Raw genomic sequence first — 20,381 nt, forward strand, 5'->3', positions numbered from 1 at the left:
GAAAAATGTACAAGAAACCGTTGGTGCCGTGCGACCCAAAGAGCAAATGGTTGATGGAAATTACTGATGTTACATGTTGGAAAAGCAGGGCTTTAAGCAGCTGACTACAAAGCTGAACCCAAGGTATAACATCCCATGGAGAAAATATTTTTCGGTTTTGTTATGTTTCAATATTGTGGAAGTTGGACGAGTCACAAGGTTAAGTTACTTCAGCTATTGTTAAACTAAAGTGTGAAGTAGTTATTTTATACTTTTAGTCAAAGTTTCCAGGGAAAACACAACCTAGGCTACTTTTGTGTTTACATTTGACTTATGCTGTGTCATAAGTCTATTGTACTATAATTGCACTATAATTTTGCTGCTTTCAGTAGAGTCACACTTCAAATTAGGAAGTGTGATTCACCTACCCATTCATATGAATTCATATGAATGGGTAGGTGAGTCCAAACATTTGACTGGTACTGTGTGTGTGTGCGTGCATTTGTTTAATTATTTTGTTTACTTTGTTTAATTATTTTTTAAATTATTTTTTATATTTTCTTGCACCAGCTGTATCTGGAAAACTGCATGTCGTCACCTTGTTGAAATAACAGCCTAAATCATTTTTTAATGAGTTTTATTTTTGCCTAAATCATCTAGATTTCTATGTTTTGTTGAGTTTTTTTGTATTTTCTGAAAACCCTAAAAAAAAATGACTTAGGCCATTATTTTAACAAGGTGACAATGTGTGGAAATTGTGTCTGGAATCAGTTTGTGCATGTGCATCTGACCACTGGTGTCTCTTAGGCCAAGAAGCTGCTTTTTTTTTGTACATCACACATGTGATGTGGGATGTACAGTGTATTATGTCTTTGTTGAGTTTATCAATAAAAAAAAAAAAAAACTTTCAACAGAACATAGCTGACAGTTCACTTATCACTTTAAAAAAACAATATTCCTGATATCATTGAATGACAAAGGCATCTTTTTTTTTTGACAGTGCCTGATAAAGTCCCCAAATACAAGATACAGAGAGCTCTCAACTTTGCTAATTTCCACTTGCTTCCATGTGCTTTATATACTTATTACACAAGGAGTGTCAAAATATAGATGCAAAGATAAATGGTGAAATAACTGTAAAATGCGAGGAGTTTCCTCTGTCTGCTCCATTATTGTCCACACTGCCACAGTTATAAAACGGCCGTTTACCAGAGATAAAAAGGGAAGCTGTGTTTACATCATTATCTGTTTTGTTAAAGGTTGTTGGCCATGGGTTTAAGCCCTGACTAGGCCCATTTCATTAATGGAACTTAGCTGTTATACATGATAGCGCAAAAGCACTGATGCTGAAGTTACCTGCAATAAAATATATAATAAATGAAATGAACCGCCAGTTTCCATTGCCATCGTAGTGCGTGATAATGGGCGAGTATGATCTGATAATGACTCTGAGTTTCAGTTTTCGGTTGTTTTGGGAGCAAAATTGATTTTTTTTACTCTGACTCTAGTTCCACGTTCATGTCTGTAGCTCTGATCCAAAACATCTTCACTTGCATCTGCATTAGGCTTTAACTTTAAACATCAGTTTTCCCAAGGTGATAGACTTCCTACATTGAAAACCACATGTTGCTGCAAACAGAAAAACAACCTCTTCTCTTTGCAGCTGAAAGACAGAAACCAGTGTCCCAGTCAGAGATGGAGATTAACTGTTATGTGGGCAAAATGTGTGTGAAGATAAAGAACATGTTTGACATCATCAGCGAACCCTGAGTGCTTTTGTGTCTCTTTTTAATTTTTTTCTCTACTTCTGTCACAGAAACTGTCATGTTTTTAAACCATTCATTATTAAATATATGTATTATATAAAGCATACACAACCATCTATGATAGCTCTTCACTACACACTCACTCACACATGCGCAACTAACGGGCAATCCAGGCTTTAATTCACCTGATTGGCATGTGTCCACACAGCAGATGGAGCGCACTTAAGCTGTTTGTCTGTTATAGTCACAAAGAAAAAACTCTGACTTTAATGTTCACTAGCAGAGAGGCCAGGATACTGTGATGATAACATGATAACTATGGTTTGTGTTAATTATTTTGATTATTAATTTAAAAGAATAGGGTTTGTTCATTTGGAATCAGTCCTGTTTTGTGTTGTATTTACATATACGTTCATAAATATATTCATATTTAAATTATATTTCTCCAACCTTGTATAGCATACTTTTTTGTTTTTTTTGTAAAGCATAATTGTTGTTGGGTTGTGCTGGATCTAGATATCTATTTATTATTGAAAGATTACAGAATCTTTATGGTTTTCTGACTCACAAACACAGTATATAATCATGTCTCGACTTTGCAAATTTCCACTTCAATCAAAATATTTTTCCAAGCTGACAGATGCTGTACGGTAAGAAAACAGCATTATTTTTGGGAAGAGCTAAAGGATGCAATTGAGAAAATTATTTCCAAACAAATAATACTGGCTCCAAAGTTGTTTTTATTTGGCTAACTATACTAAAAATGAACAGACCTACGCCTGCTCAGTGCTAAAAGATGTATATCATTATTTTGGAAAAAAGCTCATAGACTGTTAACCAGTGGGTCCAGCATATGCTAGCTGCCCTCCCACTAGAAAAGATTACTGAGACTATTTGGAACCCTTTCATTATGTAAATCATTATGTAAATCAGAGACCTAAAAATGTTACAGGACAGTACAAGTGATTGAAGAAAGTGAGCCCCGTAGTTCCTAAACATGAAAGATTTCATTTATGTACTGTCATTAACGCACTCTGATTTTTTTTGTATTAATGTTATCATGTGTGAACATTTGCAACAGGTTGCACTACCTTTACAGCTCAGTGAAAGGCACTTTATTGTAATTTTTCCCTTCTGTTCTGTGTATGTCTTTGTTTAAATCATTGAAAATTTCAATGAAAATATTTTGGCAAAAAAAAAAAAAAAAAAAAATCTGGCAAATGCTGGAACTGAAACCTTAATCCAGAGCTTAATCAGAGCTATTACAACCTACGCATATTAGTGTTTACTTCTCTGTCATTTTCAGTAACGCACAAGGTGCATTCTGTCATCTAACCCAACTCTTAGGATGGTGCAAAAGATAAAGTGGTGCAGTAATCTAATAAGGATAAAATCTGTGAATATATTCATGCACTTTTTTTTTTTTTTTTTGAATGATCCACCAGATTTTTCTTCTGTTTCAATTTACATGCTCGGTTTGAGGCCTAATGCAACGTGACTACCAGGCTTCTGACAGCGCACAACACAATGAGGTTAAAAACAACTGCTGGAAATAGCACAACTGAGACAAACTGGACATATATTTTTAGTTCTCTTATCATTTCTAACAAAGCTCGAAGGACACAAAACAATGTGCGTGAAGTGATGGCTTGGCATCCACTGAAGAATAGCACTGGCAACAATAATGTTGGCATTTGTCTACACTGCCTACACTTAAATTAAGGCAACAGGCGGTGGAAGCTGTTTGCTCCCAACATACTGCGTGCAACCTGATAGTCTTCATTTTGTACGTGTATCACTCGATATAGGTGTGCTGGTTTTCAGAACTACTGCACAGTGGAAAGGAGGATCGCAGGCTCTGCTGTGGGATTGTGGCCACCGAAAGATGCCTGTGTGTGCGCTCACCATCATTTTGTGTTGTTGACTGCTTGTCATGTGGGACTGAGCCCACATCGCTTGCTTTGTTGCTGGCTGTGCTGTTATTCTGCCAGCAGGATGTTGATGTACACTTGCATTTCATGGGTCGTGTGTCACATAAGCTCTTAAATGGAACACATTCACAAGAAAATGCAGAGAAACAACAGGTTTTGTATTCAGGTGCACTGCAAACAATGGTGATGTGTGCTGAAAGGAACTTTTAAATAAATAGCGCCATTTCGTGTAAATTTGGACATAGCCTTTGCCTGACATTAGGTAATACGCATTACATATCAATCATAGTTTACTAACATTAATATAACATTAATATAACACTAATATTAGACTGCAATTATACTAGATTACCAGCTGCCTGGAGCAATCTGCAATAACCAAGTAAAATAATCTGAACAAGCACCAATGTTTTCTACTGAAGTGACTTTACTTTATGCACATCTAATATCCGGCTGATCATTTCTTAAACTGCTAAATCAGCTGGGTTTTCCAGCATGTCAGTGGTTTCACTTGCTCTGTGAACGCTTTTGTGACACAAGATTGTGTTTTTTCCACTTATGCACATGTGCACACAGAGTAGCTGTGGATGAACAGTAGGCCTACTTTTACAACAACAACAACAACAGCAGCAGCAGCAAGAGATGTTGTCCTGCAGGGGAAGACCTACCTGCTCTCTGGATATGCAGGGTAACGAAGGTCTGCGAGGCATTTTACAACTGCCATAATAGCTGGTCGACGTTTCCCCGAGCGAAACGCAACTGGACCTTCTCCTAGGTCTGATCACAGGGACCTTTTCCTCCGCGCTGGAAATCCCACTCGGTGCTTCCCTCGACGGGTAGTAACGGTCAAAACAGAGCCCCAACAGGGAGCCAGAAACCCCCGCAAAGCAGGCAAAGAGCGGTCTGAGCAGTGCGGGCAGACCGCTCAAACTTGTGAAAGAAACCAGCCACACAACGCTGGCAAAAACCAGTATAAGAACACTGTGTTTGAGTTTCAGCGTTGGGATCAGTGTGAGCAGACCCACACATCCCAACACGAATAACAACCTGCCCACCATTTGCATCTGGTGCTGGTCCTCTCCCCATTGTAAAAACCGCAAGACCAAAAAATCCCCGAGGTAACACGATGCTGGTAGTGACACCAGCCAACATTTGGTGCTCTCCTTCTTCTTCCTTCTCAGGTAAAGTGTCAGAAAGAAGAAAGCACATCCTATGCTGAATAAAGGACTGATGGACTGGGAGAAGCCCGACAAAAAAGTCCGCAAATCCCAAAGCGAGTCACTTTGCAAGCTCCTAGAAATTAGAAAAGAGACCGCGAAAATAACGAAAGCGCCTACATACAGGGCAGAGACCTTTAACAGTTTTGAACTGAGAATGTCTTCGTTGCAAAACCTGCACACGCTGAACAAAAATCCCCTCTGATGGTCCTGTTTAAGGGGGGTGACGCAGCTCTTCACATAGCCGTTCCTGAAGCCTTCTGAGCTGTTTACACTTCCAGCTCCGTCGTGGTGCCTTATTTTACTGTGCAAAACCTCTCCTTCCTCCCGTGCAGCCATGGCTCGACTGTGGCTCCTCGTATCCACACGAAAGTCCCCCTCTCCTGCTATTCACGCCGTATTAACGCTCAACTACATGACAGCAAACGCACTCCATGGTCACTCAAACGTGCTCCAGCACTTGGACTAAAGAAAGAAGGTGAGATGTTGTTTTTACAGAAATGGCGCTCTCTGTCGCCGCCTATGGGTCACAACTCACACTGCAGGACTTTGCAATGTGGAGCGCTGAGCCCCCGCAGACTGAGCCAATCCCGAGCTGCAAGCATAGACTGTGTATAATGCAGAATTATCAATGTACAGTTTAACAGGAGGAAACTTTTAAAAGACTCTGATGGGGGGGGGGGGGGGGGGGGGGGGGGGGGTTGGTGGGGGAAAATTGAGTTTTCTTGTGTGCATCTTTTGTGCGCATGGGAAGTCTTTGTTAGTTCAGAAGTCATCTCATATGTTGATATCGGTCTTTTAAAGAGAATAATTTAATAAATAAGCCCACTGTTCCACAGTTTCTTGTCATTTTGAATATTCCTCCTGACTCACGTTGCTCCCCATGCATGGTTGAAACTGTCCTTAAATGTAATAACTAAATAAAGTAATATTTCACAGTCCCCAAATGATTTAGTCTTCTGGTTAAATTGTCATTGTTGCGTTTTGCAGCCGCCAGCGTGTTGCTCTGTGATCGTTTAGTTTGCCTGTCTTCAGCTCGGGAAAGGGGATTGTCGATTTAACGGATCAGAGTACAATAAACAGCAGTGAATATCATCCGCGATCGCGGCATCATAGATGTACCGTGGCCCGAAAAAATATGCCGCTCTAAAACATTTAAGGGAGCACTCGGACCACTTTCAACTTTGATTTTTGGTGTGATTTTTTTTAATCTAACCCTCAAAGAGTTGATGATTTTGGTTTCCACAGAGCATTACCATTTTGTTCTCAACAAGTTGTCCACTGTATGTCAGTAAAGAACATTTAAATGATAACCATCTATGACTGATTTAAACGCTTCATTCATTTTTTTAATAGATAGATAGATAGATAGATAGATAGATAGATAGATAGATAGATAGATAGATAGATAGATAGATAGATAGATAGATAGATAGATAGATAGATAGATAGATAGATAGATAGATAGATAGATAGATAGTAATCCCTTGGGACTGCAGTGAACCACTGTGAGAGCCATTATCCATAAATGGAGAAACCTTGGAACAATGGGGAAACTTCCCAGGAGTGGCTGGCCTACCAAAATTACTCCAAGAGCACATCAACAACCCATCCAGGAGGTCACAAACGAACCCAGAACAACATCTAAAGAACTGCAGGCTTCACTTGCCTCAGTTAAGGTCAGAGTTCATGATTCAACAATAAGAAAGAGACTGGAGGGAAAATGGCATCCATGGGAGAGCTCCAAGGAGAAAACCACTGCTGACCAAAAAAAAATACTTTTTTCACAGCACTGTATATATTGTAAATAATGTATGAGTTAAAATTTAAGTGTTGAAAATAGATTTACAAAGTTTAATCTATGACATTCAGATTATGAGAACTTCTTAAGCCTCTATATACACCAATCAAGCATAACATTATGACCACCTGCCTAATATTGTGTTGGTCCCCCCTGACCTGTTGAGGTATGGACTCCATTAGACCCCTGAAGGTGTGCTGTGGTATCTGGTGGGGCCTCTGTGGATTAGACTTGTTTGTCTAGCACATCCCACAGATGTTCAATTGGATTGTGATTTGGGGAATTAGGAGGCCAAGTCAGCATCTCAAATGTGTTGTTGTGCTCCTCAAACCATTCCTTTTTGCTTTGTGGCTGCATTATCCTGCTGAAAGAGGCCACAGCCATCAGGGAATACCGTTTCCATGAAAGGGTGTACGTGGTCTCCAGTAGTGCTTAGGCAGGTGGTACATGTTAAAGTAACATCCACATGGATGGCAGGGCCCAAGGTTTCCCAGCAGAACATTGCCCAAAGTGTCACACTGCCTCCACCAGCTTGCTGTCTTCCCATAGTGCATCCTGGTGCCAGGTATTCCCCAGGTAAACAACGCACCCGGCCATCCACATGATGTAAAAGAAAACATGATTCATCAGACGAGGGCACCTCCTTCCATTGTTCTATGGTTCAGTTCTAATGCGAACGTGCCCCATACACAACAAACTGCTATGCACTGTGTATTCTGACACATTTCTGTTTGATCAGCATTAACATTTTCAGCAATTAAAGTAGCTCATCTGTTGGATTGGACCACACAGGCCAGCCTTTGCTCATCAGTGAGCCTTGGCCACCCATGATACTGTCGCTGGTTCACTACTGGAGATGCTCTGACCCAGTCCTCTAGCCATCACAAAAACTGGCACATTTTAAATTCATTTTTAGCATTTGTAACAAACCAAACAGATGGTTGTTCTGCCCCAAATTTTGATTTACCCTTTTTTTGAAGCCAGCTTCTGAGGGTTTGTGTGTGTGTATGTGTGTGTGTGTGTGTGTGTGTGTGTGTGTGTGTGTGTGTGTGTGTGTGTGTGTGTGTGTGTGTGTGTGTGTGTGTGTTTATTTTAAGTTGATGACAGGCTTGCCTATCTCTTTGAGTTTAATTGTTTAAAAAAAAAATTACTTCCTGGGTCACATGACATAGAAACTCAGTTAACATGTCAGCAAGTTGTGGTTAAACTATTTGAGCTGTGGATAGATCCCCGTGCATTGAAATATATAAAAGGCATTTCCCCATACTATGGAGGCCTTGTTAATGTGCAGAAACTGAGAAGTTAGGCTAACAAATGGGAATATAATTGTAGTTACTGCTAAAGAAAACCTGGTCCTGTACGATGCTGCAGGTATTTAATAAACCTTAGATAAAGACTCCCTTTCACAGCTAAGCAACAACATCAGCTTCTTTAAAAGTTTTGCCAAAACCTGGATTATATTCATTCCTGGAGTCTCATGAATTAAACTGATAGGTTCAGCTTGCCTTGATTATAATTTTATATTGTTCAACCCAGTCACATCAGATCACAGCAGCAGAAGACAATGTGCTGATGCCATAACAGACAATTTTTAGAGCTGCCATGGAACGCCATGCCATGCTTGGAAATGTATAAAGCAACAAGCAATACACAAGCAAAATGACAACTACGAATATGGTAAATATAATTAACAATGACCTTTTACATATTCCTTCCCAAGCTAATCTGGCCCAGATCTAAGCACACCCCTTGAACAGGATACATGGTAAATGAGAATCTCTTGATTGCCAATAATTTTCATAAGAACCATCATCCATCAGTATGAAACAAACATGTATTTTGTTCTCTGGCTGGCAGGGCTCTGTGTGATGCGTGTACTTTGCTCTTGACTTGAGCCATAAATCTTCTTTATCGTGCAGCTTCAGTTTGAATTAGTGTCATAAACACTTTCATGGAAGTGGGAATTAATCTGTGTTGGGATAAATTTAGTCTGTTACGATGTCTGCAACAGACAGGGTTAGTATGCAAAACAGCATTGTGAAAGCCTGATATGACACAGAACCTCGCAGTTCTCAAAAAGCACTACAGCAATAACAGGATCACATCACTGCACATGGGAACATATGCTCTCACTGGGCTTTATTCTGCCATAAACCTGCTGAGCAAATAACTGTTGTTGTTTTCAGACTTTTAATGGGACTTGCATATACACTCTGTGTGTATAACGTATTAAGATAAAACAAGCATCCCAGCAGGCTCTTTGCTTAGGGGCTGTTGGCCATGGATTGATGCATTACTGTGAAGCAGGTGACAAGTAATGATAATGACTGGATGAAAGACATTCACACAGTTCGCTCAAGTTTCTGTGCATCCACTGCGTGTCCAAAAACCTCCACCGGAGGGTGCTGCATACCATTGTTGTTAAAGTACTATAAATCACGTTTTAATCCATCTATCCATCTACCCATCAGCTCCGGCAGGTGTAATGCGTTGGTGGCCCAGTACTTTTGTCCATATAATGTATTCTCCAGGTGAGATTAGACAGACTTCAACAGCTCACCAGTCCATCACAGGACATGACCAGTTTTGTATTTTCTAATTAGTTTTTTTTTTTTTTTCGGTTTAAACTTTTTGTTTTGGATTCAGTTTACTTTCATTTAGTTTCCAGAGTGGGTCTGCTTGTTTCAGCTTGATTATTGTTTGAAAATGTTGAGTTTTAGTTTGGCTTTTACTAGTTTCAGTGTTAGTTTTAGTCTTTTTAAGCATTATTGTATGGAAAACACATATCACACTTAACACCTACAATGACCACTCCTTATGATTTCTTTCATATAAAAGAGCTCTAAAAGAGATCTTTCTTGTTTTTTTTTTTGTTTTGTTTTTTTTTTGTTTTTGTTTTTTTTAAAAAGGCTTAAAAATGTTGTTTAGTATCAGAAGCTGAACAGCTGCCCACTGTGTCTAAATACACAACGAACAATGTGAAAAATCTTGTTTCATAAATTGAACAGACGTTGAATTGTATTCTTGAGTTAGTTGCATACACATGACAGTTTGTGCAATATGTTCCTTTAGAGAGCCCAGTGTAACAGTAACGGCCTTCCTCGTGTTGGTTTTAAACAGAAAGAGTGGATCAGATCATCCTATTTTCTATCTTTATTTGTTTGTTTATTGCGTTTGTGTTCTTCGTTTGTCACGCTCGCGTTCTGTTTGAACCTTCTGGCTCACGGTAGCAGTGATGTGGCTCACAGTACAGTACTCTTCCACGTCATTAGGAAGTAGTGCAGAGCCGAAGGAGAGAGAGAGAGAGAGAGAGAGCTCGAGGGAGCTTTTGAGATTTTTTTTTACAGATGTAAATATCTAAAGTTGCACATCGATAGTTACCTCGGAGGATAATAGTCCTGCAAATAGGTAGGTTCTTCGACTTATTTTTAACCAACATGAGTGACATTTTCTTCGCTGGCTTGTGGTAACAGAGAAGCTCGCTAGCTAACATTACTGTCCTCCATTTCATTGCTAGCCAGAGCAAAAGCAAAATTGCTGTCAGCTAATTCTTGTTAGTCAGCAGTTGGTTATGTATTTTAAACTAATCAAACCAGCTGTGTGGACGACTAACTAAAAGTTGGCAAAAACCCCCCTCTATTTTAGCGTTTTTGGTGCTGTTTGATGCTTGCGCAGGTAGCGCTATTCAGCCTGGTAGTAAAGCTTATGTGTCTGCGCTGCGTGTCACTTTTTTTTTTTTTGACTTGTTAGCTGCTGTTGTTCTGTGATGAAGGAAATCAAGTTTTCCCGTAAAAAGCAGCAGAAAACTTTGTTCTAACTTTAATTTGCAGCCGTAATTGTCGCTTTCAGCTTTAATGCAGAAGTACACTCAAATCTTCTGATCACCTGGATGACCGGGCTTTAATTAGTAGGATGTCTTGCCCGGTCAAATCAAATTTATTTCTGTAGCACATTTTAACACAACAGAAGTTGACCTCAAGTGCTTTACAGGCACAGTCATTTGTAAGAAGAACCCAAATACAAACACGGAAGTCACATAAACAGACAACATAATAAAAATAAGAATTAAAAATAAGTCAGAATTTAAGAATTAAAAACTAATTTCCAACAAAACAGTAAAGACAGTCAAATTAAAAAAAACAAAACAAGGGAGAACATTTATAGTGAGTTTGACCAAACCATGAGGGACCTCAGACTTGACTAAAGGCAGCTGAAACTAGGCAGGCCTTAGAGCTGATTTAAAATCCTCGGTTGTTGGACAGGTTCTTGTGTAGGCAGACTGTTCCAGAGCCTAGGGCCAGTAATGGCATAGGCCCAGTTGCCTCTAATTTTGAGGTGAGAAGATGGTACTGGCACCAGTTGTTGGGATGAATAGGCCACGGAGTTTTAAAAAAAAAAAAAAATCTGTAATATATTTGTAATATATTGTGTAGCCAAACCATGGAGGGCTTTATAAACAAATAATACAACTTTAAACGTTTTTCAAAACTTTTCCATGTAGCCAGTGCAAGTGAGCTAAAACAGAAGTGATGTGCTGTCTTTTCTTGATACCAGTTAAGAGTAGAGCAGCTGCATTTTGAACCATCTGCAAATGAGAGAGTGTAATTGGGCAAACACATATAGAGGATTCCAGTAGTCTATCTGATTAGATCCATGTTATTGTTGATAAGACATCCCTGTGTGTTTCTTTGTGGTGTTATGACTGTGACTCAGGCAAATCAACTGAGTATCCCCCAGAGTTAGAGAAATTCTGGGACAAATTTCAGCCTTTATGATAAAAATTCTCCAACTACAGATTAGCAGTGAAATGCTTTTTGGAAACAGAGGAAAATGTGTACCAAAAGACTTTCTGGATCTTATCTGGTTTGGAAACATGTTGGTGGTCACAGTCAATATAAATGAAGCGAAAACACTGGCAAATCTATTTCGTGAGATTAGGTTAATTTTGCTCCATTGATATTTTTGCACCAGTGTAAATGTTTTCTCCACCATAGATTAAACCTGTAATTTTCCTGTCTTTCATAGGTATTATCCAGTGAGCAGCTTTCATTTGGATTCTTCTAATCTGACACAAGCACAGCAGCAAAATGACGGCTGCAGAGAATGTTTGTTACACTCTGATCAATGTTCCATCGGACTCGGAGCCCCCTTCTGAAGTCAGCCTAAAGGCGGATCTAGGTAACCATTCTTAATTTGAAATTAAAATGAAGTAAAGCTATTCTGCAGAATGGATTCACTTACCTTAATAAACCATACAACGGGAAAATATCCTTTGTCCACTTTCTGTCTGGCTTAAGGCATTTATGGTGCATAAATGTTTCTTTTCTGAAGAGAAAAATTTAAATCTCTTTATAAATGAATTTTGACTCTCGAAATCGTCATTGGTGTATCGAATCAAGCTTTAACCTGAGTCGGTTTAACTTATTTGCATTAAATTACAAATAATTCAGTGTCCTTTGGAAAGATAATGGGTGAAATTCAATATAAGATGAATGTAATCAGATGAAGATTGGTTTAATATATGATTGATATGTTAATTATAATCGTATTTCTTCAGAAAAGGGAGAGATCAAAGCCAAGACTGAAGCCCTGAAGAAGGTCATCATCATGATCCTGAATGGCGAGAAGTTGCCAGGACTTTTGATGACCATAATCCGTTTTGTGCTGCCGCTTCAAGACCACACCATCAAGAAGTTGCTCCTAGTTTTCTGGGAGATTGTCCCCAAAACAACTCCTGATGGCAAGCTGCTTCAGGAGATGATCCTGGTCTGTGATGCCTACAGGAAGGTAATCTAACTGATACAGTTGCTATAAACAGTGCATTTTTAAATATATACATCATGATACACTACTTATTACAGCATAACAACAACAGTGGGGGAAAAGTAAAATAATTTGTAAGAGTAAGAAAAAAGCCATTCACCAATCATCATTTTAAATATTTCTTTCTATTCCAGGACCTGCAGCACCCCAATGAGTTCATCCGTGGCTCCACTCTGCGTTTCCTGTGCAAGCTGAAGGAGTCGGAGTTGCTTGAGCCTCTCATGCCAGCAATCCGGGCCTGCCTGGAGCACCGCCACAGTTATGTGCGCCGTAACGCTGTCCTGGCCATTTACACAATTTACAGGTACTAACTGCTAAATATTTTCACAGTACAAATTTTGGACTCCATTCATTAGTGAACAACAGTTAGCTCTGTTTGTTTTGTAGGAACTTTGAACATCTTATCCCAGATGCTCCAGAGCTGATCCATGATTTTCTCGTCAATGAGAAAGATGCCAGCTGTAAGAGAAATGCATTCATGATGCTGATTCATGCAGACCAGGTCTGTAGCATTGTCTCAGTGTCCTTTGCTTACTGTTGCTGTAAGTCTTACGATATTTATGTCAAAGGTCTAACTAACATCTTGTCACTCACACATTCATGTTACAGGATCGAGCTCTGGATTACCTCAGCACATGTATTGACCAAGTTCACACTTTTGGAGACATTCTCCAGCTGGTTATTGTGGAGCTGATTTACAAAGTGAGTCACGGCCTTTGGTGGTCATTTTTAAGCCTTTAGCACAACAGCTGATTTCAGATCTGAGCTCTTGTTTTTTTTTTTTTTTCCCTTTCTTTTCTCTGTTAGGTTTGTCATGCTAACCCTTCTGAGCGTGCCCGTTTTATCCGTTGCATCTACAACCTGCTGCAGTCGTCCAGCCCGGCTGTTAAGTATGAAGCTGCTGGTACTCTTGTAACACTCTCCAGTGCTCCCACAGCCATTAAGGTACACCATCAGTGTTGTTTCACTGATCATGTGTTTGTTCTATTCTGTTTATACAGTGCTGATATTGTATTATATTTGACCAAATAGCAGGATGGCTTTGGTTTATTAAAGTCGTTATGCATTCTGTGCTTTGTTGGACTCTAGGCTGCTGCCCAGTGTTACATTGATTTGATCATCAAGGAGAGCGACAATAATGTGAAACTGATCGTTCTTGATCGTCTGATTGAACTGAAGGAGCATCCCACTCATGAGCGTGTGCTCCAGGTACGTCAAATAATAGCTGTGATTAGTTTTTCTTGCAGCTAATAAATAAAATTTAGTGGCTTTTTTTTTTTTACCCCAAAGACCATAAAACGCAGTAATGGTATCCAAAAGAGGTCTTTTTTTTTTTTGAGTGGTTATTTAATGAGATTATAAAATCTATTGGAAAATACACAGAGAATAAAGATTTATTATGTGACAGTACCAGCAATGTTAGGACTAAATTGGGTCTCACTAATACTTTTTCATCCAGGACCTTGTGATGGACATCTTGCGTGTTCTAAGCACTCCTGACCTAGAAGTCAGAAAGAAGACCTTGCAGCTGGCGCTGGACCTTGTTTCATCTCGTAATGTAGAGGAGGTCTGTTGACACGTGTAGTTGCATTGCATTGACACAGAGGAAAATTGGAATACATTATTAATGTAGTGGCTGCTGTCTGTCTACTAGCTGGTGATTGTTTTGAAGAAAGAGGTGATCAAGACAAACAACGTAACAGAACATGAAGACACTGATAAGTACAGGCAGCTCTTGGTGCGCACCCTCCACTCATGCAGTGTGCGATTTCCTGACATGGCAGCCAATGTCATACCTGTGGTGAGTTTCCTGTTGTTTCCTGTTCAGACGCTAATGAAATTTTTAGTTTTCTACATATACATTTTTATCATAAATTTAAAAGAAAAAAAGTTTTCCAAACTTTTTCTGTATGTTGATATGTTTTACAGCTGATGGAATTCCTGAGTGACACTAATGAGGCAGCTGCTGCCGATGTGCTGGAGTTTGTGCGGGAGGCCATTCAGAGGTTTGACAACTTGAGGCCCCTGATCATCGAGAAGATGCTGGAAGTCTTTCATGCCATCAGAACTGTCAAGTAAGTACTCCTAAATAGTCTAAAAAGCAGATTGAAGTCAATTGGTGATTAAGTAAACAATTATATATATTCTACCTGGTAATGGGAAGTCACTACTTACTATTGGAGTATGTAGCACTGAGATAGTTTGTAACCTTCATCACACTTGTCCTATTTCAGGATTTACAGGGGGGCACTGTGGATATTAGGAGAATACTGTAGCTCCAAGGAAGACATCCAGAGTGTGATGACAGAAGTACGCAGGTCCTTGGGAGAGGTATGTTTGTTCATTGTTGTTAGAATTAAATGTAACACAAGCTAGTCCAACTTAGTGGAAATGTTCACAATTCTTTGACACGTGTCTCTCACTTGGACAGATCCCAATTGTGGAGAATGAGATAAAGAAAGAGACTGGTGAGGTGAAGGCTGACGATGAAGTGAGCGCAGCTCCAGCTCAGAAGCTTGTGACAGAGATGGGCACTTATGTGACACAGAGTGCCCTCAGCTCCTCCAGGCCTTCAAAGAAGGAGGAAGACAGGTAAGCATTGGACATTATGGAGGAATAGCATTATTTGCCAATATTATATACTCTGGATTATACTGAGTTTTCCATCCACCTCACTCAGTAAGAGTTTCTTGTTCCAGACCTCCACTCAGAGGCTTCCTAATGGATGGAGACTTCTATGTGGCAGCTTCTTTGGCCACAACGCTAACCAAAGTGGCCTTGCGCTATGTTGCGCTTGTTGAAGATAAAAAGAAGCAAAATGTAAGTCATTCTTCCTTCACTTGAATAAAAGGCCCCTTTTAATAATTTGGCCTACTGTTGATTCCTCTAATCCCCCCCCCCAGTCATTCGTTGCAGAAGCCATGCTGATCATGGTCACTGTGCTGCACCTGGGCAAGTCCTCTCTGCCCAAGAAACCAATTACAGACGACGATGTGGACCGCATCTCACTGTGCCTGAAGGTCCTGTCAGAGTGTTCACCACTTATGAATGACATTTTCAACAAGGAGTGTCGCAAGTCCCTGTCACACATGCTGGCTGTCAGGCTGGAGGAAGAGAAGCTATCACAGAAGGTAATGACAGTTAACTCAGAGGGCAGAACTCAGTACTTAACCTCTTTACACTTCTGATGCACCATCACAATTAGAAGAAGTGACCAAAATTTAAGTGGCATATTTTTATACCCAGTCCTCAATGATTACTAACCCTTTATTTATATATATGTACGTGGAACACGGTTTATAAGCCAATTTTTGTTTTCAAAAGCTTATGTCCTGATATATAAATCGCACCCCTAGAGCATCATTTTAAACCTGCTGCATACACACATAAAGGGCTTTGGGTCCCATGGAAAACATGATGGGATGTGCACACCTGTATATAAACAAAGTGGAGGCTAGGAAAATTGGTGTTGCAGATGGTGTGGTAGTGAATTGGAGCCAGATGTTATAATAACCCTGCAACAAGTTTAATTTCATCAAGAATCAAATGAGTAATTAAATGTGTATGTCTGTGTGAGTGACCTTCAGTCCGTCAGTGTTATATTCAAATTTATTTTACAAACTTTAGCTTTATGACATGTTGGCCTTTTGAGCATTTTATTTTTTTAAATATAATGCTCCAGTTTCTCCTGACAGCAGTATTGTCATTATCTGTGCGAGATTTCTATTAATTCTACACAATAACATCAATCTATTGCCCACTTGTTTTTACATCATCTTCTTAACTTAGTGTGCTATATTACACACACTATTTTAGACTATAAGTACTTTTGGTCTCAGCTCTATTGGGGCTTTTATTCCCTCCAAAAATAACCATGTGTGTTTCTTCTAACCACAGAAAGAGTCTGAGAAACGCAATGTAATGGTGCAGGCCGACGATCCAATATCCTTCATGCAGCTCACAGCCAAAAATGAGATGACTTCTAAAGAGGACCAGTTCCAGCTCAGCCTGCTGGCTGCTATGGGCAACACTCAGAGGAAGGAGGCTGCTGATCCTCTGGCATCAAAACTCAACAAGGTGCACCACAAGCCCTCAAAAGTCTTTCCATTTAACAAAACTGGAAATTAACGTGAGAGGGAAATTTTCGACTTATTTTGTATCATAGAAGAGGGAAAGGGAATGGTTACTTCTGTATGTGTTTCACATTTGCAACTCATTTCAGTGTAATTTCTTTAAGTTTCTTATTAGATTTATCTATAGTTATGCATTCATTTTTATTTTTTCTCCTGCACTGCTGCTGAAGACCTTGTTGTACACATGCTTTGTTTTTAAAAGCTTGATCAAAGTCAGAAGAATAACTCTTAAATGGTTCCTAGGGAGTGTTTTGTATTTAGTTCTAGTAGAATTGATAATTAAATTCATTTGTTTTTGTCCAACTTAGGTGACCCAGCTGACGGGCTTTTCAGACCCAGTGTACGCTGAAGCTTATGTTCATGTCAACCAGTATGACATTGTGCTGGATGTGCTGGTGGTCAATCAGACCAGTGATACTCTTCAGAACTGCACGCTTGAGCTGGCCACTTTAGGTTAGTGTGGTTTATTTTCAGCCTCGTTGAAAAAAAAAAAAAAAAAAAAAAATATATATATATATATATATATATATATATATATATATATATATATATTTGTTTTTTTTTTTTTTTTTTTTTTTTGTTCATTCAAGCCACGCTTAATTGAACTTTCCATCCTGCAGGGGATCTCAAGTTGGTTGAGAAGCCTTCGCCTTTAACTCTGGCCCCGCATGATTTTGCTAACATCAAGGCCAATGTGAAGGTGGCTTCTACTGAGAATGGCATTATATTTGGGAATATTGGTAAGATTTCTATTTTTAGCGTCATATTTCAAGTCTTTTTTTTTTTTTCTTTTCTCTATATGTGTGCTTTTTTTTTTTTTTTTTTTTTAAATTGTGGGACTGTCTGAATTCTTCTTCCCAGTCTACGATGTGTCGGGAGCTGCTAGCGACAGAAACTGTGTTGTCCTCAGTGACATCCATATTGACATCATGGACTACATCCAGCCAGCCTCCTGCACTGACGCAGAATTCAGACAGATGTGGGCCGAGTTTGAGTGGGAAAACAAGGTAAACAAGGAATTCTTCTTTAAAACACATTCCTGACTGGTTTTGGAAAAAGTACTTTAATGGGCAAGTTAGACAGGTTAAAACGTTTTTTAATGATTTAAGTTCACTTACATTCAACTTAGACTGAGCACTGATGGTTCTCTTTATTGTAGGTGACAGTGAACACCAACATCACTGATCTGAATGAGTATCTCCAGCATATCCTCAAGTCCACCAACATGAAATGTTTGACTCCTGAAAAGGTTGGTATGAGACATTATGTATACAGCAGACCAAGGAAAGTAAACAAGGTTTTAAATCTGGCCTCTTTCCTAAATACAAATCAATAAAAAAGAAGGCGGCGCTAGTGTGAAAAATGATTAGTGGCCCTATTATAACATTCCGTGTAGTAGTATATTTTCTTGTGGCAATTACATAAAAAATGTGTGCAACTGAACCTAATAGCAATCTAAGAAATAAGACATCATAGAGCCCTTCATTGTAAGATGAATGTGCCAATACTGTGGTGGTGTTCATTGCTGTTAACCGTTGTCCTTCTCCCATAAACCAGGCACTGTCTGGCTTCTGTGGCTTCATGGCTGCCAACCTTTATGCTCGTTCTATCTTTGGAGAAGATGCCCTGGCTAATGTCAGCATTGAGAAACCTCTCCACCTGGGGCCTGATGCACCTGTCAACGGACACATACGCATCAGAGCCAAAAGTCAGGTGGGTCACAGCTGCCACACCGTGAACCCTTAAGAATCTGAGAAGTAAATACCGGGCAGACTTTATTTGTTCTCACTCAAGCAATGCAGAAAATTAATCTTTTAGTAAACCATCATTAACAGATGGCATCAGTGTATATATGAAATAAGTGATTTGATTTAAAATAACAGATTAGTCAGTTTTGTAAGTGTTTGTACAGTGACACAGTTTTTGTAATTTTGCCTCTGTTTCAGATATGCTAATTTGTAACATATGTTGCAACTAACCCTCCCTCCTTTGTTCCACAGGGGATGGCCTTGAGTCTGGGTGACAAGATAAACCTCTCCCAAAAAAAGGCAAATGTCTGAAAAAAATGCTGTTCTGTCACCTAACTTACTATTTGATCATTATAGCAAATATGAGCTCTATATGGTCAGTTACTTCTGTGCTCTATTTTTTAACATCACCAGTTTCTGAAAACTACATCTCAGCAATGTTGTTTCCCTGTCCTGTTTCATTTTCAATAAATGTATTGAAATATTGTCCGGAAGATGCTCTGTGTATTCACTGAGAAATGGCTTGTTCTGTCTTAATAACCCTCGTCATTTTTTAGTGTCCCCCCCCCCCCCCCCCCCCCCCCCCCCCAACATAGGGCTACGTACAGAAGAATCTTAAGATTGAAATATACTGATAACAGTATAAGCAAAAGAAAGGGAAGTCAAGTTATATTCAATTAAAAAAAAAATAAAATAAAATAAGAAATACAATCCCCTGGAACTAGAGCCACTGCCATATTGAATTTGATACTGTCGAAAGCAAGAGAGAGGGGGAAAACTGATCCAACCATTAAAAAAAAAAGAATAGTTGGTAATAAACCACTGACCATTAAATAGCTGTTTGTCTTCTTTTGGGGACAGCAGGGTGGGGCAGTGGTTAGCACAAGGTTTGAATCCACCAGTTGGCTGGGACCTTTGTGGAGTTTCGTTTGGTTAACTGGTGATTCTAAATCGGCCTTAGGTGTGAATGGTGGTCTGTCTGTGCCCCCATTAGCCCTGTGGCGAACTGGCGACCTGTCCAGGATGTACCCTGCCTCTCGCTCTGCGACAGCTAGGATAGGCTCCAGCCCCACCTTGGCCCTCAGTTGGATAAATAGAAGAATATGAATGCCTTTTTTTTTTTTTTTTTTTTTGGAAAGTTGTGCTGTATCTGCTTTAACATGCATGGCAGTAGATGTTTAGTAATGGGCTTTAAAGTGCTTGTTACTGTTAGTTGTCTAAAGGTGGTTGTGCCCCAAAGTGAAGAGATTTCTCATTTAGCTTGTGAGCTCATAGCTCTGCGCTCTAATTAAAATTCCTTAGATTTCCTTTGTGATATCTCCCTCACTGGGGAAACTGATTGGAATTTGTGCTGTCAGTACCCCCAAACTGACGTCATCACCAAGGAAATGTCTATCTTCATACATAACCCGGGCAAGAACATGAATTCTTTTAACCTCAGGTAATATATAGCTGCGATTTGAAATGAACTCAGCCATCTGCAAGTTTCACTGTCGGTGTGATAATGAGATGGAGATAGATTAGCGCTGGCACAGGCCTCCATATTCCACTTGCCCTCCTGTTTATAATTTATGAGTAAAGGGATATTTCTGGGAGGAGGCCAGATTAAAGGGTCACCACCCCAGTCATACATTTACAGCATCTGTAAAATCTCCCTCCAGGGGGTTTAGATAAAGGCTGAAAGGTGGCTTTGAGGTCAGACCTTCAACTGTGAAAATAAACAGTCTATCTGTGGCACTCCAACTACTGTGTGCAGACTGTCTGGTTTCAGTATAGTTATTATTATGAGAATCACAGCTGCACCTTATAATGCAAAGCATGACCTTTGGCATTGTGCTTTTGGGGTGATTTCCATACTTTGCCCAACTAATATATAGGCAGAAGGTGCTGTCCCTAAACAAAGGATTACTGTTACAGTTCCTCATATTTTAGAAGATTTGGGTGCAATAATATTTTTGCATTGTATTTTAAAACCCCTTGGGT

General features: G+C 39.6%; 2 protein-coding genes across 2 annotated transcripts in view; one reads left to right on the forward strand and one right to left on the reverse strand.

The window, feature by feature from the left end:
- pde3b (phosphodiesterase 3B) overlaps positions 1–5,345 on the reverse strand; it is a 50,896-nt gene extending 45,551 nt beyond the window's left edge. Inside the window, 1 exon segment of the mRNA XM_030726438.1 lies at positions 4,345–5,345. Coding sequence (XP_030582298.1) covers positions 4,345–5,232 — 888 coding nt within the window. The 5' untranslated portion in view covers positions 5,233–5,345.
- A 4,623-nt stretch (positions 5,346–9,968) lies between these two features.
- Positions 9,969–18,887, forward strand: copb1 (COPI coat complex subunit beta 1). Its single transcript, XM_030720382.1, has 22 exons — positions 9,969–10,102; positions 11,720–11,872; positions 12,252–12,481; positions 12,652–12,821; positions 12,905–13,019; positions 13,127–13,219; positions 13,325–13,462; positions 13,607–13,726; positions 13,977–14,084; positions 14,172–14,318; positions 14,447–14,592; positions 14,752–14,848; positions 14,949–15,109; positions 15,217–15,337; positions 15,421–15,648; positions 16,415–16,594; positions 16,959–17,103; positions 17,271–17,390; positions 17,512–17,657; positions 17,810–17,899; positions 18,208–18,363; positions 18,651–18,887. The coding sequence occupies exons 2-22, from the start codon at positions 11,782–11,784 to the stop codon at positions 18,708–18,710; spliced, it is 2,862 nt and encodes a 953-aa protein (XP_030576242.1). The 5' UTR covers positions 9,969–10,102; positions 11,720–11,781; the 3' UTR covers positions 18,711–18,887.
- Positions 18,888–20,381: the final 1,494 nt, after the last annotated feature.

Source organism: Archocentrus centrarchus, chromosome 3 (genome assembly GCF_007364275.1).
Source record: "Archocentrus centrarchus isolate MPI-CPG fArcCen1 chromosome 3, fArcCen1, whole genome shotgun sequence".
NCBI classification, from domain to species: domain Eukaryota; kingdom Metazoa; phylum Chordata; class Actinopteri; order Cichliformes; family Cichlidae; genus Archocentrus; species Archocentrus centrarchus.

What these genes read in the sequence shown, in the direction of transcription:
- copb1 (XM_030720382.1), top strand. Translation starts at nt 11,782, where the DNA reads ATGACGGCTGCAGAGAATGTTTGTTACACTCTGATCAATGTTCCATCG. An exon ending in AAGAGAAGCTATCACAGAAG is followed by an intron (nt 15,649 to 16,414) that starts GTAATGACAGTT and finishes TTCTAACCACAG; the next exon opens with AAAGAGTCTGAGAAACGCAA. An exon ending in AATGTTTGACTCCTGAAAAG is followed by an intron (nt 17,900 to 18,207) that starts GTTGGTATGAGA and finishes CCCATAAACCAG; the next exon opens with GCACTGTCTGGCTTCTGTGG.